We start from the raw sequence: 27,113 nt of genomic DNA on the forward strand, positions 1-27,113 counted from the left end.
GTATCCTCCACTGGGTGAACCCTAAGGGTGCTCGCAATCCACTCTTCAAAATTAATAGAATTTTTTCTTTGTTTTCAAGCTACCATGTTTCTTGAAAACTGGAAGCGATTACAGATGCGACTGGGCTACTTCTGGGACCTGACTGGCATCGAAGAGGAAGAAGTGAGTTCTCTTTGGATTTCTGCTTTGTTTTGCCCCTGGAAATAAATCATCTTGAGTGAAATAGCTTCTTACTTTGCTCTTACAGGAGCTGATCACCTAACAAGTCTTGTTGTGGCCCCTTTCCTAGCTCGGCTCCATGGGCTAAGCCAGGGTTGATAAGCACTGAGGCCAAGAGTTGAAATCCTCTATCTTCTCTTGACCTGTAAGACCTCAGACTTGATGGGTAGCTAGATGTCCTTGTGACCCTTGGTGGGAAAAAAATTGCATGAGAAACAAGCCTTGCCATAGCCTTGAGGGTCAACTCAACATTCTTCCACCTCCCGTCTCATTGGTACTTGACAGCATGAAGCAAGAGGCTGTGACTCAGACGTATTATATGGACATGTCTGGATGCCCCTGGTAGCCTGCTGGGGGTCAGGTGGAAGCATGGGTGCCAGGTGCCTTTGATGTTTATGGAGAAGGAAAGAACCACTCACCCGGTACCCTGTCAGCAGATGTGACATTGGAACATGAGCTAAGAGAAAGCATAGGTTCTTTCAGAGTTGAGTTTTATGGGCAGATGTTGTTTAAAGGATGAAAGTAACTGACCTGCCCTTGGGGCTCATTTGGGAACTAGAGCCCCTGATGATATTGGCAAGTTGACGATGACCAGCATGGGCACGATTGCTCATAGTTACCTATTCCCACTTGCTGCCATTGCCTGAACAGCAAAAGTGAATATTAGCTAGGCACTCGCGATGCCGTGGGCATTGTCGATGAGGTGGTGGGACAGTGTCCAGAGGTCCAGGAGGCACCCCCAGTATTTTGAGTACCATGGACTGGCTGGCCATGAGCATATGGCGGCCTCATGTAGAGCTAACCTTTTCTGTATTCTCCACCACTTATTGATGTCTGTTGCCTTGGAGACTAGGGACCCCTGGCTCTGTGACCCTGATGCTTTGATCCAAGCTAGTGAAATCCCCAGTTTAGTCTTGCTCCCAAGTCTATGTGGCTCCCTGGTCTGTGATATGGGATCCTCCCATCTCCTTAAAGCTCCAGGTATTCAGCTTGCCTTTGAGCAGGTGAGCATTCAATGACCATGGATTGAGTTCACATGCTCACTCTATCCCCAGTCCTCTGTGTTAAGCGTATGCCTGGGGACTTATAATATTGCAGATTCTGTGGCAAATGAGAGAATGTACATATGGATTCTGCCTTCACAGTGGATACAAATTAGTTAAGAAGATAAGCAATGCAGAATAATGAAGGCAATTACATTTCTTGGGGAAAGTGGCCAAAGCAGTGCTTCCAAGGAAAGAGCTGTCAGAGTTGGACTGTGTGGGTGATTTTGTCCTGTTCCATTTCATTCCAGAGACAGAGAGGGAGAGAGGAGAGAAGAGAGAGAAGAGGGCTGTAGCTGGATGTGGGGAGGGAGTGGGGGGCACAGCTCCCTTCTCCTAAGGCCAGGACTCTGAGGTCTCCAAGGAAAAGAAGAAGAAGCTTCTTGGCACCTAAGCCTGTGTGAGGCCAGAAACAGGCCAAGTGTGTCTTCTGAGTAGCACTGAGGAAGCCAGCAAGTCTCTCTGTAGGGAGGATGTGTAAACACACTCACATGGAGAAAGGCATCTATTAGCACTCAGTGCCCTGGAAATCTCAGTCCTGGGCCCCTGGCAGGAGTGAGATGTTAATCCATTTTTGTTTCTTGTAGCCAGGTTTCCTGTTTCCTGTTTAACCGATGAGCCATGGTCAAGTCTTGGGAGGGGCCTGACTTCAGGAACTCCTGTGAAGGCTGCGAGGGGCCTGAGCAAGCCTGGGTTCACCCTGGCACAAGGAGCTGGTCCTGACAGGTTCTCTGTGTGAGGTTACTGGGGGGGTCAGTTCTGCAGCATTGTTTCTGTGTCCCTGTGCACCAGACTGGGGGCAGGCGTGATTGGGAGAAGGGAGGACAGCTGTGTCTTTGCTTCCAGGTATTTAGATTTTTGGACTCGGATACTGAACACACTTTAAATTGAGTTAAATCTGAACATGCACATAAAACAACTACAATGGACCAGGTTCTAATTTGGGATGTGGAACTCCCACAGACATGGTCTTCGAGCATCTTCAAAGGACTGAATTCAGCTAAGGGGCTGTCTGGTCTCTGAATATTTAGAATACAACAGTGAGTTTGAGAGAAATTACTTCTGGCCTAAAAGAATGCTTAAAAATAATAGACTTAAGGCAGAAGGAGAAGGGGGTGGCAGAGGATGAGATGGTTAGATGGTATCACCGACTAAATGGACATGAATTTGAGCAAACTCTGGGAGATAGTGGAAGATGGGGAAGCCTGGCGTGCTGCAGTCTATCAGATCACAACTAAACAACAACAACAAAATCAAGGTTTTGGAGACTGGTTGAATTTTAATGAGCAGCAAAGAGAAGAACGGGTACCCATAGGAGGAAACAGCCAACAGAACCTTTGATCTGGGGAAGCTCAGGTGTGGCTCAGAGGTAGTGAGATGCCTGGGAAGTGTCGTTGGCTGCAGGGAAAAGGGATTGGGCTGCAGTGGGGGGCAGAGCAGAAAATGCAGGCTGGTGGCCAGGCCAGGGAGCGTCCTGATTGCTGCTCTGTCTCCTTAGGTCATGAGAAGGCACGGAAGGCAGGATTGGCAGGTATTTGTGACCCATCCTGGGACTTATATGAAGTGTCAGGGGCAGATTTAGTGTTAGCAGCTGTTGTGTCCAACTGTTTGTGACCTCATGAGCTGTAGCCCTCCAGGTTCTTCTGTCCATGGGATTTCCCAGACAAGAATACTGAAATGGGTTTCCATTTCCTTTTCCAGGGGATTTTCCCCACCCAGGGGTCAAACTCTGATCTCCATCATTGTGGGCAGATTCTTTACCATCTGAGTCACCAGGGAAGCCCTAACCTATGTTCAAATGAGGAGCAAGAGAATGGCAGATACTACCTGGACTTTGGGGAGAGGGACGCAGGAGTCCTTGAAGGTTATGATTAGAGCTATTTCTCTGATCTCCAAGTCTCAGGAATCCTCCCGTAGGCAGCTGTACAGACAGAGACCCCAGACAGCCTTCTTTCCTGTGGTCTTTATTAGGAAATATGTGGGAGGGGAGGCGGCTAACTCACACAGAGACCAGAGACATCCACCCTCTGTCCCTCCCCCTTGGGGTGCCCCCTCCACATGGGACATCATGGAAATGAGCAGGGGAAAGGGGAAGGAGGCTGGAGAACCCACCTCCTGGGTCAGCAGCCCCAGGCTGAGGGGCCTCCTTGTGGAACCAGTGGAAACATCCCGAGAGACTCCTTTGGAGCCTGTTGAAGGAGCCTCCTGCCAGACCTCATGACTCTTCGCTCTGAGGCAGGGTGGTCTTCATCTTGGCCACCTCTCTTGCCCAATTACCTTCTGTCCTCAGGCTCCAGGTGTCCTTGGGACCCCTCAGAGAGTGGCCTTATCTGGGCGTAGAGTCCTCCCCTCCTTTTCTCCTATCCATATCTACTGTGTCAGGCTTAGCTGTCCCTAACGGCTTCCCATCACATAAGACACAACCTCCTGCTTCCCCTCTGAGCCCAGCTCATGATGGCCTTCTCCTCCTCCAGAAATTCCAGCCTCCTGGACCTGCCTTCTCTCCACGGCTCCTTTCAGGCTTTGCACTGGCTCTTTCCACTGCCTCGAAGGTGCTAGTCTCCACCTGACCTAATTCTTTCTTGGCTTTTCTGTCCCAACGTTACCCTTCTTTGGCTGTTGTTGTTGTTCAGTCTCTAAGTCACGTCTGACGCTTTGTGGCCCCATGGGCTGCAGCACACCAGGCTTCCGTGTCCTCCATTATCTTCCAGAGCTTGCTCAAACTCACGTCTGTTGAGTTGGTGATGCCATCCAACCATCCCATCCTCTGTCGTCCCCTTCTCCTCCTGCCCTCAATCTTTCCCAGCATCTGTTGAGTTGGTGATGCCATCCAACCATCTCATCCTCTGTTGTTCCATTTTCCTCCTGCCCTCAATCTTTCCCAGCATCAGGGTCTTTTCCAGTGAGTCAGCTCTTTGCATCAGGTGGCCATAGTGTTGGAGGTTCAACTTCAGCATCAGTCCTTCCGATGAATATTCAGGATTGATTTTCTTTAGGATTGACTGGTTTGATCTCCTTGTAGTCCAAGGGGCTCTCAAGAGTTTTCTCCAGCACCACAATATGAAGGCATCAATTCTTCGGTGCTCAACCTTCTTTATGGTCCAACTCTCACATCCATCCCTTCCCTAAGTCCCCTTTCTGAAGCGGCCAGCCTGACATTTCTTCTGCTGCTCTGATTCCCCACCTGCTAGCTTCTTATTGGTGAATTTGTTTGCTTACTGTCACCTTCCTTCACTTGGGGATAAGCTCCTGGAGAGGAGGGACCTTGTGTGTACCCTCAGAACCTGGAAAAGAGCTCCCAAGGGCTCAGAGCACAGGAGATGCTTGATGGCTCTTGGATGGAGACCTTTGCTGATTGCATCTGCAGATTTACCTCTGTAGATTGGCAAAGACTTGTTCTGAGCTGGCCTAGGCCCTTTCTTCAGTCCAGCTCCTGAGGGATCAACCAGATGGAAGCAGCTTTGTGAACTATTTCCCAGAGCTTTGTGGGAGGCTTATGTATTTGTGATGACTTGGCATCAGACCACCCATCCAGGGAGGCTATGTTTAATGATGACCTGCCCATGGCTGGATATGTCAGAGCCACCCTCATGGGGGTCTAGATGCTACTCTGGCTGGGAGCTCATTGGTCCAGCTCCCTGCCTTTGAGGAATCTTGTGACTTAACCTGACCTTCTTGACTGTAAGCAGGGAGATCCTTGTCTTACCTTGATTCAGTTGAAAAGCAGAGAAAAATAAGACTCTGCTTTCAGAGCCTTGGACTCCTGTCTATGTGCCAAGAGCTCTTGGCTTCTTCTAAACAGATGAGGGGTGTCTGAACTGGGGCCCAGAGTATGGTGCAGGAGGCCACAGCCACAACTGGGAGATACCTCTATGTGATGTCACGTCTTTGGAAAATCAGGGACTGGTCAGGAGCCTTCTGTCATCAGAAGGGAAGGCCCTGAAGCTCCTCTATAGTGGGTGACAGGGTGAAAGCAAGTCTTGCTTGAAGGTCTTTGGAATACAGATTCTGGTACTCAACAGACACACTCAGCTATCATTTTATAGTTAAAATCTTCCATGTCAATCATATAGAAGAAAAGCAACCAGATTTCAGAGGCCATGGAGGAAAAGGTCACACTGTGTTTCTCAGAGTATTCCTGCAGGATGTTATTTGCTGGAAGTGAAAGAAGTTTTGTGGGACCTGCTGGGCTGAAGAATATTCAGCAGGTGTCTTTACAGGAGAACCTTTTCAGAGCTTTTATTAGGCTCCTTGTGTCTCTCGGGTGACACATTGTATGGAGTTTTCCAGTCGGTTCGAGCCTGGAATCCTTTTTTAACCCCAGACCCTCCTGTTACACACATTAGGAAGTGCTATGTTGGAAGATGGATGAAGAGGAGAGACAAAACGAAGTGAACTTCACAAGCATTTAGGGATTTCTGTGTGCTCCCTATAGTGTTAATTACTATGAGAAGCACAAAATAGTATAGACCAGGTAGCAGATTCTTATATTAGGATGTAAAGACTCTCACACACCGAACAACTAGGAAATAATAAAAGAAAAATATGTGATCAAGAACTACTTGTTGTACAAGCTATAAAACTCTACATTATTGAGAGGAAGGAGGCTCTGCCACCTGTGGTTCAGCAGGCAGAGAAGGTCCCACCTCTCAGGGTAGACTGCATCCTGGAGACTGCTTGATGATGGGAAGCCCTCAGAATTCTGGAATGGCTCTTTCTCTTATATTGGTTATTCTTATAAGTTAGGCGTGTAGTTTCTCCTCTCTAGATCATGGCATTTCCCAGGGAAGTCAGAGACAGGTCAGGAGCCTAGCTTTTTGGCTTTTGGAATCTCTGAGGCATGAGCAGTGATATGGGAGTGTGTGTTCTCTGTGTCTGCTGAGACCAGCTCCGGGATCCCTGCCTGGGAGTTCTCGGTAAATGTTGCAGAAATGTGAAGTCCTCACATCCTGGATATTGATCCCTGAAAGCTGCAGGGAGGACACTTAACTTACACCGTTAAGTTCTCTTTGAAGTCAGCTGTGCATCTTCCTGCCCTTGCCTCTGAGTTGTTGGGACCATGGTCTTTCCAAGGAGCCAGGCGCTCTTTCTCATGCCTGGTGACTCACTGTTCAGGTTTGTGTTGCTGAGTGGCCCCGGGGATGTCTCCTGAGCACTGGTGTACTTGCCAGTGAGTTACTCACCTAGACTGAACAGGAAACAGGTCCATGCAAGCAAGTTTTAAGATTCCCTGTGGCCACCTTTAGCTTTGATGTTTATTGGCCGCCATTTTTAGCTTTCGGAAGAATGACTTGAGGAAGACACTCGGTCCTTGCCCTGACATCCAGCTGTGGGGCACATCTGTTTCTCCAGCAGGGACTGGGCTTATTGAAACTTACAGCAGAGGCTGAGGATAGATGGTGGGGTGGCTGGAGGCAGCCTTTGGCCACTGCTGTGTGCACTCAGGGCTCCTGTCTGTATCAGCTGCTTGTTAACGCTTCCTCTGTCTTTTCTCAACACTGGCGCTGCCCCCAGGAACGTGATCAGGTTTGGTTTTCAGTGTGATAACAAGTGTCGTGTGTCCTCCTTTCCTGCCACATTGTGTTCCTGGTTTTCCTGGTCTAGACACTTCGTGGTTGTGCGTGGTATGGCAATTGTGTGTGATGGGGTGGTTGCATGTGGTGTGGCGGTCATGTGTGGTGGAGTGGTCACGTGTGGTGTGGCAGTCATGTGTGGTATGGTGGTTGTGTGTGGTGTGGTGGTCGTGAGTGGTGTGGTGGTCCTGTGTGGTGTGGCGGTTGTGTGGCGTGGCAGTTGCATGTGGCGTGGCGGTCGTGTGTAGTGTGGCAGTTGTGTGTGGTGTGGAGGTCATGTGGTGTGGTGGTCTGTGTGGCGGTCGTGTGTAGTGTGGCTGTCGTGTGTAGTGTGGCTGTCGTGTGTAGTGTGGCTGTCATATATGTTGTGTGTTGTGTGTGGTGGTTGTGTGTGGTGGTTGTGTGTGGTTTGGCGGTCATGTGGTGTGGCAGTTGTGTATACTGTGGTAGTTGTGTGTGGTATGGCGGTTGTGTGTGGTGTGGCAGTCATGTGTGGCGTGGCGGTCGTGTATAGTGTGGCTGTCATATGTGTTGTGGTGGTTGTGAGTGGTGTGGCAGTTGTGTATATTGTGGTAGTTGTGTGTAGTGTGGCGGTTATGTGTGGCGTGGTGGTCGTGTGTGGCGTGGCGGTCGTGTGTGGCGTGGCGGTCGTGTGTGGCGTGGCGGTTGTGTATAGTGTGGCTGTCATATGTGTTGTGGTGGTTGTGAGTGGTGTGGTGGTTGTGTGTGGTTTGCCGGTCATGTGGTGTGGCAGTTGTGTATACTGTGGTAGTTGTGTGTAGTGTGGCAGTCGTGTGTGGTGTGGCAGTCGTGTGTGGTGTGGTGATTGTGTGTGGTGTGGTGGTCTGTGTGGCGGTTGTGTGTAGTGTGGCTGTCTTGTGTAGTGTGGCTGTCATATATGTTGTGTGTTGTGTGTGGTGGTTGTGTGTGGTGGTTGTGTGTGGTGTGGTGGTCATGTGGTGTGGCAGTTGTGTATACTGTGGTAGTCGTGTGTAGTGTGGCGGTCGTGTGTGGCATGGCAGTTGTGTGTGGCGTGGCGGTCGTGTATAGTGTGGCTGTCGTATGTATTGTGGTGGTTGTGAGTGGTGTGGTGGTTGTGTGTGGTTTGGTGGTCGTGTGGTGTGGCAGTTGCGTATACTGTGGTAGTTGTGTGTAGTGTGGCAGTCGTGTGTGGTATGGTGATTGTGTGTGGTGTGGTGGTCTGTGTGGCGGTTGTGTGTAGTGTGGCTGTCATATATATTGTGTGTTGTGTGTGGTGGTTGTGTGTGGTGGTTGTGTGTGGTGTGGTGGTTGTGTGTGGTTTGGCGGTCGTGTGGTGTGGCAGTTGTGTATACTGTGGTAGTTGTGTGTAGTGTGGCTGTCGTGTGTAGTGTGGCTGTCATATATGTTGTATGTTGTGTGTGGTGGTTGTGTGTGGTGTGGTGGTTGTGTGTGGTTTGGTGGTCATGTGGTGTGGCAGTTGTGTATACTGTGGTAGTTGTGTGTAGTGTGGTGGTCGTGTGTGGCGTGGCGGTCGTGTGTGGCATGGCGGTCGTGTATAGTGTGGCTGTCATATGTGTTGTGGTGGTTGTGAGTAGTGTGGTGGTTGTGTGTGGTTTGGTGGTCGTGTGGTGTGGCAGTTGTGTATACTGTGGTAGTTGGGTGTAGTGTGGCGGTCGTGTGTGGTGTGGTGGTTGTGAGTGGTGGGCCAGCTCTCGTCCCATAGCGTCCGGTCCCGTGTCCTGACTCACTGTCCATGTGGTGTCTGGTTCTGCCCTGCAGGCCAAGGCTGCCCCCACCTGTGTACTAACCACTCTTTGCCTCTGGGTTTTAGGAGCATTCCCGGCCTGAGTATGAAACGAAAGTTCGCGAGAAAATGCTGAAGGAGAGCAACAAGTCTGTGGTCCAGAAACTGGGACCCAGTGGGACTGAGGCTGAGGATGAGGTAAGATGCTGGCGCTTGGTGCTCACCATCCTGTTTATTTCTTAAGATCCTGTTGTCATTTCACTGGGAATGCCTTCATGGACAAGAAGGGCTGACAGTGGTGGGACAGGATGGAAAGAAAGTTTGATAATATCCCTCATTGTCCAGAGGGCAGAGCTCGTGGGGAGCAGGCTTCTGCCACAACTTGATTTATCTCTTTCCTGGGCGGTAGTGTCTGGACGAAATGGGAGACCTGGTTGGAAAAGCAAGAAGCCATTTCAGGCCCGGTTCTTCTGGACTTCATCACCTACACAGTGAATAACAATAGCAACCACTGCCAGACCAATCATCTCAGTGACAGCTAACCCTTCCCAAGTCCTTGGTACGGGCCAGACACTGTTCTCAGTGCATTTTATTATTGCAATAAATTTATGAAGCTGGCACAATTTTTCTGTAAATGAAAGCTAATGAAAAAAGTTATGTGCACAAATTAAGTCATTGGCCGGAGGTCACCCAGCCAGTGAATGGGGGGTGTGGATCAGGGATTCCAACCCAGGCCTGTCTCTGACAGTCTGGGCATCTAACTACAATTCAAGAATGAGTTGAGAAATGGCTCTTAGGGCTGGCAGAGGCACACTTGAGCCTGTGTTTGCCTGAGCTGCTCATACGCCGTTCCTCATATTTCATTTTCTCTGGATGGGCCTCCAAAGCAGAGAGGCGATGGTTGTGACTCGTTTTCTGAGTTTTTGGGTGGCATTCAGACATCGCAACAGAGCTTCAGAATCTACACTGTGATCCGTAAATACTCTCAGTGCCTGTGAGGTGGGGGTTCGGGGGAGACTCCTCTTTGGCAGTGCCAGTCTCCTCTGCATGCCACCCTGTTTTGAAACCGAGTGTGTGTGTGTGTGTGTGTATGTGTGTTTATGTCTTTCCTAATCTGGTTCCTGAAAAAAATCAACAAGATCGACAATCTGTTGTTTTTACATGTGTCTTTTCTCCATTTTGGATTCAAATTCAAATTTTATTTAATTTTACATTCTTTAAGTTGGAACCATTCATGTTAACATGCAAATTTATTCAAGCACCAATACAGAAGAATGTGGTGTTTTTGAGCCCAGAATGCTAGCTTTCTGTTTTCTTCTTCTTTTTTTTTTTTTTTTTAAAGAAACAGGACTTAGAAGAGAAAGGGGATGGCCTGTCTGAATTATTTTTCCCTAGAAAACAGTAAGTCAAAGACCACCAATTATTTGGGGAGAAAAATGAGCTCATTCTTAGGGAAGAGTAATCGTTGCCACCAGCTCCATTAGAAAGCGAGCATACCGTATGCTGTCGACTCCGGCAATCTCATGCAGCCCCCTTTCTCCACCCCAGGGTGAGACACAATGGGTACTTTTATGGAAATCACATGTAACTTCTATTGACCACTGACTCATTTAATTTTAATTCCACAGACGGGAATGCCGAGGAGCTGAATTTGCATACATTGAGACTGTGGTTCTGACTTAAGCACTACTTGGATATATATACGTGATAGGTGAAATAACTTTCAGGAACCATGAATAATTGAGAAACATCTGAATGCATTATGAATGATACATACGTTTATGTTTCAGCATTCAACATTTATTTTCATTACACTGTTGAGAATGCAAAGCTCAAAGCCTCTAATGCCTTATAGGCACTGGAAGGGAAATGACCTTCCCAAATGAGCAGTGGAAGCTAAAAATGGTCGGGGATTTGATTGTCAGCATCCTACTTGTGTTCCCTCTGTTCTGTTACTATCGGAAGTGTGCTTCTGTTCGTGCTGTAAGTCTAGCCAGAGGCGGGAGAAGAAGAGAGAAGCACATGTTGCTGTCTGATGGGAGCAATGTTTCTCTAGCCTCCGGGAAGAGTGGAGGTCAATACCCACGGCAAAATAGGACTCTCGAGGCACCGTCACAGGCGGGATACTTAGGAAAGGCGCGTGCTTCTGCGAGATGGACAGGGACCAAGAGTCAAAGTCTAGATGATGGTTTTGAATGTGCTTCTTTCATCCCAGAGGCTCATCTTGGCTCTGCCTACTTTGTAACCCTGAGATTGCCTGTTCCATCTCTCCTTATATTCCTTCCTCTTGAATGCTGAAACCTACCATTTATCTGAACTTATTTACAAAACAGAAACAGATTCAAAGACTTTGAGAATGAACTTATGATTGCTGGAGGTTGGGGGCAGATAGGAAGGGAAGGGATAGTTGGAGGGCTTGGGATGGACATGTACACACTGCTATGTTTTAAATGGATAGCCGAAGACTTACTATATAAACACAGGGAATCCTGCTCAATGTTATGTGCCAGCCTCAATGGGAGAGGAGTCTGGGGGAGAATGGATGTAAGGATATATATGGCTGAGTCCTTTCACTGCCCACCTGAAAATACCACAACATTGTTAATCGGCTATACTCTAACATAAAATAAAAACTTTTTTAAAAAGAAAAAAAACCTTCCTTTTGTTGAGGTTCAGATGGTAGAGGAAATTATGGAAGACCACATAGCTAGTTGTGGGGGAGGTGGTAGTCAAACTCAACTTCACCTTATCCCCAAGGCCTATTGTTTCTTAGAAAGTTTTTTTTTTCCTTGAAGATGTCAGGTTCCGTTTTAAAAACATCTTTATAGCAATTTAATTCTCAGACCATAACCTGCACCCATTTAAATTAAACAGTTCGGTGGTTTCCAGTATGTTCACAGTTTTGTGCAGTCATTCCCACAATATAAGTTTAAAGTATTTTTATCTTTTTAAAAAGAAACCCTATACCCTGGGAAGCAAGTTTTCTACTTCTTGTTTCAACAGATTTGCCTGTTCTGGACTTACATGTAAATGAAATCATGCAAAATGTGATATTTCTGTTCTCTTACTTAGCAGAATATTTTCATTATTCACCTGTGTTGTAGCTATATTAGTACTTCTTTCACTTTTTATTGCTAAATAGTATTCCATATTTTGGATATATCCAATTTTATTTATACAACCATCAGTTGATGGACACATAGATGGATTTTCACTTTTTGGCTGTTATGAACAATGCTGCTATGAATATTTATGTACCAGGTTTTGTGTGGATACATGTTTTCACATTTTTTGGTAGGATTATTGGATCATATGGTAACTCTGGTTTAACATTGTGAAGGACTGCTGTGATATTTTTCCAAGTGGTTGCACCATTTCACATGCCAACCAGCAATGCATGAAGACTCTTAATTTCTCCACATCCTCACCAACACTTGTTAGCATCTTTTTAATTTTATCCATCCTACTAGTGTGAAGTGGTATTTCATTGTGGTTTGAATTAGCATTTCCAGACATGAGTTTGAGTGTACTCCAGGAGTTGGTGATGGACAGGGAGGCCTGGCGTGCTGTGATTCATGGGGTCGTGGAGAGTCGGACACGACTGAGCGACTGAACTGAACTGAACTGAATGACTAATGATGTTGAACATCTTTTCATGTGCTTATTTGCAATTTTTATATATTCTTTGGAAAAAATCCTTTTCAAATTCATTGCTCATTTTTAAAGTTTGGCTTAATTTTCTTTTTATTATTGTATTAAGAGCTATTTACATAATCTGAACACCAGTCCCTTATCAAATATTATGATTTACAAATATTTTCTCCCTTGCTGTGGATTTTTAAAAATTTAATTAGTGATGCAGTTTGCTGCATGAAAATTTTTTGATGTAGTTCAGTTTGTCTGGTTTTGTCTTTGTCACTCGTGCTTTTGTGTCATATCTAAGAAACCTTTGTTTAATCCAGTGTCATAGAGATATGCTGTCAATTCTTCTAAGAATTTTACAGTGTTAGCTCTTAAATTTAGGTTTATGATCTACTTTGAATTAATTTTTGTATGTGATATAAGTAAGGAGTTCAAATTCATTTTTTTGCATGGATATTCAGTTTTTCTGGCACCATTTGTTGAAAAGCCTATTTCTCCATTGAACTATCTTCATACCCTCATCAAAAATCAATTGACCATAAATGTAAGAGTTCATTTCTTTCTGGACACTCAGTTTTATTTCATTAACCTATTTGTCTGTCCTTAGGCCAATACCACATTATACGATTAACTATTACACCTATATCATAAGTTTTGAAATTGGGACTGTGACTCTATGCTTCTTTTTCAGAATTTTTGACAATTCTGGGTGTCTTGAATTTCCATATTAGTATTATTACCAGCTTGTCAATTTTTGCTAAAAAAGCAAGATTGAATTTTTGATAGGGATTGAGTTTGTGGATTAATTCAGGTGGTAGTACCATCTTAATGATGCTAAATCTTCTAATCTGTGAACATGGTATATCTTCATTTATTTAGATCTTTCAAAAACGTTTTATATTTTCAAGGTACAGTTCTTACACATCTTTAGTTAAACTTGTTTACAATAGTATTATCGTTTTCCATGCAGTTGCAAATGTAACTGTTTCATAATTTCAATTTTGGATTGTTCATTGCTAGTATATAGGACTGCAGTTGATTTTTGTATATTGATTTTATATCCCACAACTCTGTGGAACTCATTTATTAATTCTGGTAGTTTTTAGTGGATTCCTTAGGATTTTCAATTTATAAGATCGTGTCATCTGGAAGAGAGTTTTACTTCTTTCTTTCCCAACCTGGGTGCATTTTGTCTCTCTGCATCCTCCGTCCCTCCCTTCTTTTCTCTATAATTGCCCTGACAAGAATCTCTTGTACAGGAGTGATGAGAGTGATGAGAGTCAGCTTCTTTGTCTTGTTCTGGAACTTAGCCTTTCACCATTAAGTATGCTGTTAACTGTGACACACTGCTGTTTAACTCTGTCTGTAGGCTTCCCTGAGGAGAATTCACAACATATCACCAGGTGGGCCAAGCCCATCTGCAGTCTCTTCCGCCTCTGCTGTCACATGGGGAGATTGGATCGTAGCCTCTGCTTTTTTCTGCTGATGACAGATCATGTCAGTCATTAGCCCATAACTGTGGGGGACAGACTGTCTCATTTTAGGTGGTGGTAATTTGGCTATTTTAATATCTGATGTTATGATGTTCAAGAGTGTGGGCATAGTGAAGATGGTAAAGAGATGAGCTTAGAAGTAATATTTATGGAGTGCTTGCTCTGTGCGAGTCTTGACGGGTTTTATTTCATTTAAGTCTCAAAGCCATTATTATTTCCAATTTTATATGTGAGGAAACCGAGGCTTATTTATCTAGAAAGAAGGAAATTGCTCAAAGCTTGTATATGGCCAGATGGTTTAACTTAAGAACAATGCTTTTTTAAAAAACTGGAATATAGTTGCTTTACAATGTTGTGTTAGTTTCTGCTGTACAATGAAGTGAATCATATATACAGTGTACAGCAGGAACTAACACAACATTGTAAAGCAACTATATTCCAGTTTTTTAAAAAAGCATTGTTCCCTTCCTTCTTGGACCTCCCTCCCATCCTCCTTCCCACCCACTCTCCATCCCACCCACTTAGGTCACTGCAGAGCACCCAGCTGACTTCCCTACGCAATACAGTGGCTTCCCACTAGCTGTCTATTTTACAGCTGTTCACACATGGCAGTGTATACATGTCAATCCCAGTCTCCTAATTCATCCCACTCCCCACCCCGTCTCCTTCACCCCCATCTGTTCTCTACTCCTGCCCTACAAATAGATTCATCTGTGCCATTTTTCTTGATTTCACATATGTGCATTAATATATGATATTTATTTTTCTCTTTTTGTTTACTTCAGTCTGTGTGACCGTGTCTAGATCCATCCACATCTCTACAAATGACCCAATCTTGTCCCTTTTGATGGCCGAGTAATATTCCATTGTATATACATACTGCATCTTCGTTATCCATTCGTTGATGGACATTTAAGTTGCTTCCATGTCCAGCTGCTGGTGCTGCTGCTGCTGCTAAATCACTTCAGTTGTGTCCGACTCTGTGTGACCTCATAGACTGCAGCCCACCAGGCTCTGCCATCCCTGGGATTCTCCAGGCAAGAACACTGGAGTGGGCTGCCATTTCCTTCTCCAATGTGTGAAAGTGAAAAGTGAAAGTGAAGTTGCTCGGTCGTGTCCGACTAGTAGCGACCTTATGGACTGCAGCCCACCAGGCTCCTCTGTCCATGCGATTTTCTAGGCAAGAGTACTGGAGTGGCTTGCCATTGCCTTCTCCGGCTTCCATGTCCTAGCTATTGCAAATAGTGCTAAAATGAACATTGGGGTGCATGTGTTTTTTTGAATTATGCTTTTCCCAGATTATATGCCCAGGAGTGGAATTGCTGAGTCATATAGTAGTTCCTTGGTGGCTCAACAGTAAAAGCATCTGCCTACAATGCAGGAGACCCGGGATCTATCCCTGGGTCGGGAAGATCCCCTGGAGAAGGCAATGGCAACCCACTCCAGTACTCTTACCTGGAGAATCCCATGGCCGGACGGAGGAGCCTGGTAGGCTATAGTCCATAGGGTCGCAAAAAGTCGGACACGACTGAGCAACTTCACTTCTAGCAGTTCCATTTTTAGTTTTTTTAGGGAACCACCATAATACTGTTCTACATAGTGACTGTATCAGTTAACATTCTCACCAACAGTGTAGGAGAATTCCCTCTCTCCACACCCTCTCAGCGTTTATTGTTTGTAGATTTTTTTTTTTTTTTTTTGGTGGCCATTCTGACTGGTGTGAGCTGATACCTCATTGTACAGGATCTTTTCTGATCCAGCGCCTGGAGTAATGAGAATAAAAGACTCTGATTCCTGTGCTTTTCTGCCTTTAGAATGTTTGCTCTCAACAGATCCTTAGACACTCCTGAAGAATCATGCTTGAGGTTCTTCTTCTTTATTCTAAAGGCAGGATGGAATGCGGTGTTGTTGGAAATACGGGTACAAGACAACCAGAGACCCTGCTTTTCCTTTGTGGTTTTATGCCAGCTTTGCTGGACTGATGCCATATTTCCACTGAGGACAACAGTGAGTAGAATTAGCTCTGTTTCCAGCAAGAAGTTCAGCCAACACTGGAGAGGATTCATGACCATAAACTCAGAGATATCTTGTGTTTCCCAGGAAGAATATGGAGCTGGAACTTCTCATAAAAGAATAAGCTTGCTTCATTTTTTTTTTTCTCTTGGATTATTGGACTTTTTCTGAAATAGTCTATTCTGGACAGATTTGCAGTTTTCCTCAAGTTTCCCTCCAGGGCAAGATTTTTCTCTGTTCACACGAGATGATAAAGCTCTAACTTGAGAAAGCTGGCGAGATACTGTGGTTTCTGGGATTAGGGGGTGGTGCTAGTCTCTGCCTCCCACCCCTGACCCTTCTCATCCCAGCCCCGCCTCCTTTCCTGTAACAAACTTCCTACTAGTGAGAATGCTGTCAGAAAGCAGAAGGTCTGCTGCATAGTTCAAAAGAGGGAAAACAATCCCAGGAACTAATTATAAAGGTATAGCTGTTGTTGTTCAGTTCCTAAGTCATGACCATCTTTTTGCAACCCCATGAACTGCAGCATGCCAGGCTTCCCTGTCCTCATTATTTCCTTGAGTCTGCTCAAACTCATGTCCATTGAGTCAGTAATGCCATCCAACCATCTCATCCTCGGTCGCTCTCTTCTCCTCCTGCCCTCAGTCTTTTCCAGCATCAGGGTCTTTTCCAATGAGTTGGCTCTGCATCAGAGGTCCAAAGTATTGGAGCTTCAGCTTCAACATCAGTCCTTAGGATTGACTGGTTTAACGTCCTACTGTCCAAGGGACTCCCAAGAGTCTTCTCCAGCACCACAGTTCGAAAGCATCAGTTCTTCTGTGCTCAACTTTCTTTACAGTCTAACTCTCACATCTGTACGTGACTATTGGAAAAACTGTAGCTCTGATTCTACGGATCTTTTAGAATAGGGGAAATTGAGGCAATCAGGGGCTGGTGAGGCAGAGCAGAAATTAACAAAAGGAGGGGACTGCTCTCACTCTTATGGCTGGAAGGACCAGGAGGGAGGTAGTCTCAGCAAACCCTGCGGGTGCTGGCACCTTGCAGGAGGTGCAGCCCTTTCTGAAGATGCACATAGAGGAAGCCAATGTCCCCCGCCTGCCTCTGAGTCGACTGCCAATGCCCTCTATTGGCCAAATGCAACCACAATCAGGTGATCGATTATTCCGGGAGATACGGGCTCAGCACCCAGCAACACTGAGCAGAGGAAGGGGACATTGGAGGGTAGGTCTGAGGGCCAAGTGGCACAGGACAGGCCCAGAGGTCCAGTCATAAGTCAGCATCACTTTGGGACCTACTAGCCACTGATAGGTCACTTAAGCCAGTTGAGAGGGGAGTTGAGAGGCTGTTGGGACTAGAAATTTGGCAGAAAGCATGAGAATTCTGACCACTGACATTAAAGCAAGAAATACCTGAGCCATCGGGGACTCTGACAGTTCCCGGGCTGTGGAGAACATTCACGTGAGCGGGGAAGTTGGCTGTGGTGTGAGCACCTGTGAGTGTGTGTCTGTGTGTATGTGAGAGAGTACCATGAGAGTGACTCAGGTGGGATCAGACCTGAAGGCTTCCGTGAGGAAGGAAAAGCATGCAATATTTCTGTGTCGAGGAGCAGGGAGCATGTGGCAAGCTGGGGAATCGGCGCAGTAGGTGGGGAAAGTCTGCTGCAAACCTGTCCCTAGGAGAACCTTAAAACCCCATTGAACTTATCCCAGGAGTTTACCTCTCGGGACTTGTCACCCAAATGTTCATCCAAGGTGGGTGTGGGTACCTGGCCCGCCGCGGCCTGGCGCTGCCTGCGACGCTGACGTTTAATGAATGTTTTATGGGGAATAGTCGCCAAGAGGAGGCCTATGGATGGACGGGTGTTAATTTACTGCTCAGTGCACCACCCTGGGGGCAATTATTTCAAAAGAAAACTCATCTAAAGTTGAAGTATTGAAACATTTACGGCAGATGCCTCTGGCAGGCGCAACAAACAAACATGTGGAATAAATTATGCATCGTTGAAGGCCTGGGCTGGGAGGCTGGGATGACAGCAGGAGGAAGTGGGGAGTGTCAGAGCTGCTGTGCGGGGTCCTGTCTGCGCTCTCACTCAGGGCCAGAGGCTTCTACCAGAAAGTCCTGTGGAACAGAGTTCCCTCGGGCTCTCTTTTGGAGGCACTGGATATCAAATGACTGTTGGAGGGTCAAAAAATCATAATAATTCCTCTCCCATAGTTCTCCCAGACTTATCTTAGGGATTAAGAAGATTACTCATTGGGTACATGGGATTAGAACTTTTAAAACTGAACTAGTTTATGTGGTATTAATATTAAAATACTAAGTATTGTTAATCTTCATGAGATACATTTCCTTGTCAATGATATTTACCATTGTATATATATATATATAATTTATTTTTTTGCTGAAAATAAATATTTTGTATTGTCACCTAAAAAAAGAAAAAAATGGAGGTTCCTGGTTGGCAAAGGGAAGCCCTGGGAACAGAAAGGGGCTCAGTTGGCTGAAGCGTCACATAGCGAGGAGCTGAGGTGAGGCTGGAACCCAGGCTGTTTCTGGAAATACTGATTTAATTGCACACATGCACTCACTCATACACACACACATGCATGCACACTCTCTCTCTGTCTCTGTCCCAGGAGAGAGCCATGGACAAGTTTTCTCATTTTGTCAAGAAAGTTTCTTAAGTCAGGAAGATTGTGTTTCCCAAATTGTGCTCCCCAGGGCACCCCAGGGTGCTGCAGGGAACACACAGAAGTCATGGTGTTTTTAAACATCTTTTAGGGCAGCCTAACAAGTGATTCATGGGGTCGCGGAGAGTCGGACACGACTGAGCAACTGAACTGAACAATACCTGTGGAGAAGGCAATGGCAAGCCACTCCAGTACTCTTGCCTAGAAAATCCCATGGACGGAGGAGCCTGGTAGGCTGCAGTCCGTGGGGTCGCTAAGGGTCGGACACGACTGAGCGACTTCACTTTCACTTTTCACTTTCACTTTTCACTTTCACACGTTGGAGAAGGAAATGGCAACCCACTCCAGTGTTCTTGCCTGGAGAATCCCAGGGATGGGGGAGCCTGGTGATCTTCCGTCTATGGGGTCACATAGAGTCGGACATGACTGAAGTGACTTAGCAGCAGCAGCAGCAACAATACCTGAGATCTGTCAGATGCTGGTGGCCGCTATCCCAGCAGGGTCAGTGCTAAACCACAAGACATGCCCGTCAGTGTCACCAGGTCTTTGAGAAGCTGGGTCTGCTGTGAGGGCAGCAGAGCTCCAGCACAGATTTATTGTGAAGCAGAAGCTGTGAGTGTCAGGTCTAATAGGATTCCTGGCAGGGAGGAGCCCAATGTCCCATAGGTGGATACATCCTTTTAGCAAGTAATTAGGGTGAAGAATGAAATAAAAATGTTTTTCTTTCAATTATTGTGTATTTTTTCCTAAATGGCTACTAGGCTGTTAAGACATAAATACTAATTAAGTTAAAGGGACTTAAATCCTCATTAAATGTAACCTTTAAGTCTTTTTTTTTTTTTTTTTTCTTTTCAGTTGAGGAGCATCCTATAAACCTGACTGAGCTGTGAAAGGTTCAGGGAACTGAGAACTTTTGGGGACCCTTGTGGGTAAGGGCTTCCTGTCCACAGAGGCTTGAGAGTAGAGGGTGTGACCAAGGGTGGAGGGTTTTAAACAGATAATTAAGTGTGTGTGTGCACAGTCATGTCCAGCTCTCTGCAGCCCCATGGTCTGTAGCCCACCAGGCTCTTCTCTCCGTGGGATTTCCTAGGCAAGAATACTGGAGTGGGTTGCTGTTTCCTCCTCCAGGAGATCTTCCCGGATGAGGGCTCAAACCCATGTTCTCCAAGGACTTATCTGGGGGGCAGCAGTCAGTGACAAAGTGTGTGCAGAGGACGTGCCGGGCAGGCTGGCTCCTTCCAGGCTCCTTCCTGGGCTCCCCGCCTGCTCCTCTCTTGGACCTCGGAGGGGCTGCACCAGCGTCTTCTCTGTGTCTCCATTTCTGTCTGTCTCACTCTGTCCCTATCTGTCTGAGTGTATGTGTGTGTGTGTGTGTAGGTGCATATGTGTATGTTTCTGTATGGGTGGTGGGTTGGTTTGGAGAGCCCTGATGGTTTCTGACTGGACAGCCTTTAAAATCTATGAGATTTAAAGGTAAACCAAGCAACTCCTTATCCGGAAGACTTTGCTCTACTTAGCAGTCTCTGGGTGGCTCGGACTTCATGGATCAGTGTGCCAGGGGAGCATAGAATGCGCTCGTAAACATCTTGCTTCGTGGAGCCTGTGAATTATCCATCCTAGCGAGAGACTCTTTGGGTGGCCCGGGCCATCGGATGCGGGGGGCTCTGGCCCCCTTCAACTGACAGCAGAAGTCCCTGGCTTCAGTTAAGATTTTGTTTCTGCTCCGTGTATACATTTCTGCTGGCCTGCATCTATATTAAGATGTTACAAATAAGGAGAGTCCCGAGGCCTGGGTTATGGAGGAGAAGCTGCAGAGAGACGGGCCGCCTGGGAAATGAGGGTGCAGTGGGGGCTGGGTCAGGGGGCGGGGAGGAGCAGCGGGTCTGCCTCGGAGCTAAGGCTGGGTGCAGTCACAATGGTATTTTAGACCAGACCTTCATGGAAAACACAAGGCCCAAATATGTGCAAGGCTGGGGAGCATTGGAACAGCAGAGTCACTCACGGGGGCCAGCGCATACCACTGGGATGTGTGATGTTTGCCACGAGTGACTTGCAGTTTGGAGTTTTCTTTTTTCATCTAAATGATTTTTCCATATACGGCCTGAAGCACGTAAATTAAATTTGTCTTCTGCTGCCCGGGCCAAGGTCATTATTTCACGTCCCTAGAATTCACTGGAAGCGCATATAAGCCCGTCAGGTTCCTTCGCTCTCTCTCCTTTCATGTGCCAGAAAAATCAAAAGTGTTGGTTTAATAAATTCTTCCAGAGTCAAGGGTGTCTTGACTCCTTTGCGAATCTTGACAAGGCGTTCCAGAAAGAAGCTTTCAAAGGAAACGGGTGGGAGGGCTCTTTGGTGGGTGGAGCGGCTTTCAGATTATGCTCTAGCAGCAACAGTCTCCTGAGCTGGTGAGGTCGAACAGGTCTGCCTCTCTGTCCACCACCCAGGCCTGGCAGCCAGGCTCCAGCTGGCGAGCCGAGGCCTCCACACAGCACCTGCCCCATCGCCCAGTGGATGCAGTGGTCTTCTAGATGTTACTTTCTTAACTTTCACAAAGATAAAGGAACTTAGAAGAAAAATGGCCCTTTCTTTAGGTTTCTTCAGATACAGATCCTGAGACAGTGATTCATATGCAGAATTTATTTGGGAATGGGGAGAGCCAGGTAGCAGAGTGGGGCAGTGACAGAGAAGAAAAGGCCCCCAACAAAGGGCACAGCATCAGCCAAGGTACTGACCACTCTGGGCAGCTGATGCATCATTCAGCTGGGAAATTCTGGGAGCTGGTCTGGAATATGCGCTTTATAGTTCTACTGGCTGAGGGATGAGAAGCTGGGGATCTGCTTGTTCCATCCCCTGCACTTCTGGCCTGCTTTGAACATGCACATGAACAGAAAAGGCTCGGGCCACCAAAAAAATCCCTCAGACGAAGCACTCTAGAGGCTGGCAGTTGAAGCTGGACCTCTCCAGTCCATAGTAAGGCTCACAGCAACTTGGAGCAGACGCCGCAGTATCAGGGTTCTAGGTTCTAAAGTGCCTCAGATAAGATCTAGTCAGAAAATCAGAAGCCCAGGAATTCAGTAGAGGGCGTATCATCCAGGGAAAGTTAATTCAAAAGGTGTCAGGATTGCCGGCGAGCTGAACAGGTAATGAAGCCCCACGGAGGTCAGTGTGAATGGCATCTCACTGTGCTTTTGATCTGCTCAGGACGCTTCACGTCTAGAATGCACCCTTTTGTCTGTTTCCTCCTCTCTTAGGCTGGCCAAGGTTAGGTTTTCACTCTGTGTCAGTGAGGTAGGTCTCCTTACATGTTGAAAGACATGTTTCAGAACCTGGAGCATGCTGCATTTTTTTTTTTCTTTTTCTCTCCCAAGTTATTGCCATTTGGCCATGTTGGCCTTTTATCTGTTTGATAAAACAAAATGTCAACAATTATTAGAAAGAGCAATCTGCACTTGATCTTAGCCAAAAGGCCGAGATGCGATAGAAAGAGCAATCTGAATAGATGCTAACCTTGCCCCCTTCTCCCTCCACCCTGAGAACGCCCCATGCTTTCAGTTCAATACCTCGTTCATTCTCCTAACTTCCTGAAAAGAAACATGTCCACGTGATTTCAGATGGGGCAGCCCAACTGAGATTTTCAGGACTGCTTGTGCAGAAAGTTCAGAGCAAAGCTGATGCTAGTTCTCACTTCCCTTGGTTACCGGTTTTGAGTTGGGGTCACTTGTTATCTGGCTTAATCCATAATGTGCCCAAGAACATAGTAGTCTGTATTTCTATTTTTTTTTAAAAAACACCTAAGGTCAAATCGATAGGTATATTTAGTATTCATAGGCTACTACTTGCTATGAGAATGACATCCTGCTACTTTGGCCACCTGAAGCAAAGAACCGACTCATTGGAAAAGACTCTAATGCTGGAAAAGATTGAAGGCAAAAGGAGAAGGGGCATCGGAGGATGAGATGGTTAGATAGCATCACTGACTCATGAATTTGAGCAGACTCTGGGAGATAGTGGAGGACAGGGAAGCCTGGTGTGTTCCTGCCTATGGGGTCACAGAAAGAGTCGGACACGACTTAGTGACTTAACAAAAACAAATCCCCAGCAGGCCGGATCTGGAGTTCAAGGTGAAATGTACACTGGAATGGAGTCAGTGAAAGTGCCAACTCAGAGGCCAAAGGATATAGGTCCTTTCATGGGAGTAATAAACAAACAGTGCTAATTTTACTTGGATGGCTTATGCTGTCTTTGCGGGGCCTGGCGCATAGTGAGGTGGGGAGGGAGGTGACCCACGACTTCACTATCCTTCCATCCCTGTAATCTCTGCAAAACAAACTTCTTTGAAGGGAAGAGCCCTGAACCACCTCCCTTTTGGCCTTTTACATTTCTGGGCTTTCAGCTGAAATCCCCGAGGTGTGGTCAGAAGAGAGCCTCTGAGATGCAATTCCATATCTTCTGGGCTAACTCGGGCTTTCCGTTTTCTCTGACAAATGAGCAGTGTCTGTCCTCCAACTGGTGGGAGGTGGGAGGAGGAAGAAGAGTATCCCAGGCCTCTAGGCCTCCTTGCAGCTACCTCCTGGTCCTCACAGTGATCAGCATCTTTCCCAGTGTTGGAAGCTGGCCATAGCAGCAGCTTGGACTCAGTGCTGGCCTTTGCAAAGGGCCAGCTCGTCCTACGAGTCATTCCTCACCCACAGGTTGTCCAAAGTCAGTTCCTCATCTGGGGCCCACGGCTGTGAATTTTCCTCAAAAATGCTCGTGCTTTCCCAGCAATGCTGCATCTAGGTTTTTCTGCATCATGATTTTACTTTTGCTGGGTCTGGGGCCAGTGGGCGTGTACTAAGGATTTCCACAGCACATTTTGGCCATTTGCATCCCTATGGTGCAGTTGTAGTACATAACCCTAGAAGGGTTAATACCCAGCCAGGGCCAAGACATCCTGCTCATCAGTGGCGCAGAGTTTGCCCAACACTGACCCATTGGATCTAGCCTCCTGGTTCCCCAGGAAGGCCAGACACGGTGATGTTCAGTTCACTGTAGACAGTTGAGCTCCGATTCATTTTTATTATTATCGGCCAACTTCCATAAATTTCACTCTGAATTTGGGCATCTGCATCGAGTTTAGAGGGTTTGCGGTGGGAAGCTTGCCCTGGAAATCTACTCAGCCGAATATTCACACTACTTAGAGTGGGGCAGCTCCCATCCAGGAATCTCAGAGAGTTTGTCTATAAACATGAATGAATTAATCCTCCCGACCATGCTATGTGCTTTGCCAGCTGGATTATTTTAAGGGAAATGACCAGCCCAGCGGCCTGTAGTGAGTCATGAAAGATCTCACTCAGAACCAGAGGGTTTAGACTGTGGGGTCCTGGGTGGAGTCGGAGACCACTCTGGACCCTTCCAACCCCCAGTGCTTGAAGTGTCGTGATTGGGGACGGGGGGTCAGCAGTGAGCATAGTAACTCTAGGGTTTCCTGGTCACCTTCCACCTCAGCACCTCCTCCTCCAGTGCTTTCATCACCAGCCCCCTCAAACCATGTCTTGGTCAAGTTAAGTAACTTTTATTTTCTCAGTATATACAAGTAGTATATGCTAAATGTAGACAGTTGAAGAAGGAGGGTATAAAGAATAAAAACAATTCATCCAATTTTTCATCTCCCAGAAAAACTATTATAACCTCCTTTTAATGTATATTGTCACATGGTTGAAAAAAATACAGACTGTATATTTAATTTTATATTATTATTCTTGTCACTTGGTCTGAGAACAAGTCTCAACCTTATTAAATACTGTTCTGAGCATATATTTCATTATATGGATGCATTATCGTTTTCTTACCCTTCCTTGCCACTGTGCTATGCTCAGTCGTGTCCTACTCTCTGTGACCCCGTGGACTGTAGGCCTGCCAAGCTCCTCTGTCCATAGCATTTCCAAGCAAGAGTAATGGAGCAGGTTGCCATTTTGCACTGTAGGGGATCTTCCCGACCCAGGGATCGAACCCATGTCTCCAGAGTCTCCTTCATTGGCAGGTAGATTCTTTACCACTGCGAGACCTGGGAAGCCCTAGCCCTTCCTTAAACTGTAGTTAACATAGGATAAACACACTTATAATTTTCCCCTGAAATTTGAGTTATTCGAATTAATATGTCATATGAATATATTAAAGATTTCTTAAGTCTTTACCCTGTGGTGGCATACTTGTGCTTATTATTTCAGGAGGAGGAGGGTTGGGGTTATTTCAGGCAGGCTCTATCAGTAAGAGATGTTATTGGAAGTTCAGGATCTTTGCTCCTGGGTTCCTAATTGCACATGCTTTAGTGCTGGTTGAGGGAGTGATATAGATGCTGCCCTTGGCACATGACCAATAGAAGCAGTTTTATCGTAAAACTGCTCAGTTGTTCACCGTGCATGAGGCTGGAGAAGGTCACCTAATTCACATCCTAGAACTCTCCCATCAATCAGGTACCCCTCTGGGAGAGCAGGAAGCCTCTGTTCCTCTTGCATGTGTGGTGGGGAGAGCAAATGTTCTGGAGTATAGGCTCTGGGGTCCGGTTCTGGTCAGCGAGCTGTTCTGTACATGCCGGGAATGGATGGGTCACTTCTATCAAACACTGGACCTGGTCACATCTTCCAACCCCGACGCTAGGGTGGAAAAATGATTCTGGAGCAATGGATGGATCATGAGTGGCTTATGCAATGAAGATATATCATCAGTTGAACTAAGGCCAGGTTTTGGCAGGAGAATCAGTGAGACAAATTATAAGCTACGGTTTTAACTCCAAGAGGAAATGTGTCCTGGTTGGTAAATGATCCACCAAAAAAAAAAAAAAAAAAACCAACCCATGAAACTCCTTTTGATAACTTGAACTTCTGGAAGCAATTTAGAGGGCAAGTAGGGTCACTCTGACTTCCGAGAAAGGGAAAGGTTTTCTTCTTGTGAGATGACGATTTTTTTTTCTTCCAACTTTCTAACATGTACATACAAACAGCACTGACCTATGGAAAATATTATTAATCCACAAAAGAGCACTTGATAAATACTTTAGTACAATGTTCTTCACTTTTGTGCCATTTTTCATTTCCATCAACTGTCACTTTTATCTCCCTGTGATATTGAGGGTGGACTGTCACACCCTTGCAGTGACTCACAAAGATCAGCCCCCACACTGATCTGAAAGGGCTATTTGGGTGGCGACTGCCTCTGCTGCCTCCCCTATCTTTGTTTTCCAACCATATGTAGTGTAGGATAGTGGCTTAGTATTTCATGCTGTCATCCTCCTCAACTAGGCTCCTTTGAAACTAGAAAAACGTAAATTCTTATTTAGAATTAAAATGAATCAATCTCATTAGACTAGAAGAAGGGAGAGGAGGGGAAGGAAGAGAAGGAGGAGGACCATAGGATCAGCCACTCAGGGATGAGAGAGGGCTCCCCAAGTGGTGCTAGTGGTAAAGACTCCATCTGCCAACGCAGGAGACATAAGAGACGTGGGTTTGATCCCTGGGTTGGGAAGATACCCTGGAGTAGAATATGGCACCCCACTCCGACTATTCTTGCCTGGAAAATTCCATGAACAGAGGAGCCTGGTGATCTGTAGTCCATAGAGTTGCAAAGAGTCAGACATGGCTGGGCACATACATACACACATGGATACCAGGGAGCACTGTATTATACCCCCATTCTTGGGAATTCCCTGGCAGTGCAGTGATTAGGACTCTGCGCTTCTACTGCAGAGGGCCTGGGTTCAATCCCTGGATGAGGAACTAAGATCCCACAAGCTGAGTGGTGTGGCCACCAAAAAAAAATTGAAAAAAAAGTCATGGCAAACAGAAAGAACAAAAAATAACCCCATTCTCCATATATTTTAGTCTTTATCCTATACATGGATTTGGGGGGATAGTTCTAGGTCTCTGGAGGCCCAGATGGAAACAAAGCTGGCAGTAGCACCAAGCTGGTCAGCCCGGGGGGCTGGCAGATGTTTCTCAGGCCTGGGGCCCCACCTGCCACAGCCTCAGCTTTGCTGGGAAGGCCTGGAGTCAGCCCCCTTGTTTTTTCTATCCTTTCCTAAGGACAGGTTTGAGTGGCAGGACGTGGAGCAAGCCCTTCTCTGAGGTTCCTTTTTGACTTTCCTTTGGACTCAGAGCCTTGGACACATGAGCAGAGATTGGGGATTGGTGTGAACTTGGCTAAAATGATGCTGTGTTTTTTAAGCCTTTGCCCATCCAGGGTCACTCTGGCATGATCCAGTAGAGTGCCGGATAAGGCTCTGCGTGGGGAAGGGAAGAGAAAAGACCAGAACTTTGGCGAGCCTGCGAGAAGCAGGGAGGTCCCTCAAAGTCAGCAGGCTCCGGGCCACATCCCAATATAGATCTCATTTCTTCTGGCTTTAGCATCTCTCCCCCGGCCTCCTGTCTCTGGCAGAAGCTGGGAACTGGCAGACAGACAGAGGGCCTGAGATGAATCCCTGGGAAAATGAGACCCGTGTCTCTGAGTCTGCTGAGCCCTGATAAGAAGGGTTGTGGTGGGGGGACCCTGGTCCCCAGGCTTTTTCAGCCTGTATCGTGGATGGTGGAAGAATGACTCAGTCTGATCGCACTTTTTTTCAGATTCAGCAGGGGAGTCTGGCAGTTTGAAATCTGGAAGGTGGTTGGACTGCTTTAGTGTGAGTCACCCAGAGGGAAGGTGGAAACAACAATTCTGTAAACAATCCAGGATCCCGTCCC

The 27,113-nt window shown here is 46.5% G+C and overlaps 1 protein-coding gene across 1 annotated transcript in view; it reads left to right on the plus strand.

Annotated features, from left to right (window-relative positions):
- The window catches only part of ANO2 (anoctamin 2), a 342,786-nt gene that overhangs the window by 174,630 nt on the left and 141,043 nt on the right, over positions 1-27,113 (plus strand). The window contains exons 13-14 of the mRNA XM_055395798.2: positions 80-162; positions 8,649-8,759. Coding sequence (XP_055251773.2) covers positions 80-162; positions 8,649-8,759 — 194 coding nt within the window. The remainder of the gene's footprint in view (positions 1-79; positions 163-8,648; positions 8,760-27,113) is intronic.

The sequence above is a fragment of the Moschus berezovskii genome, chromosome 6, assembly GCF_049115385.1.
Source record: "Moschus berezovskii isolate FMDL1 chromosome 6, NW_MosBer_1.0, whole genome shotgun sequence".
Lineage (NCBI taxonomy): Eukaryota > Metazoa > Chordata > Mammalia > Artiodactyla > Moschidae > Moschus > Moschus berezovskii.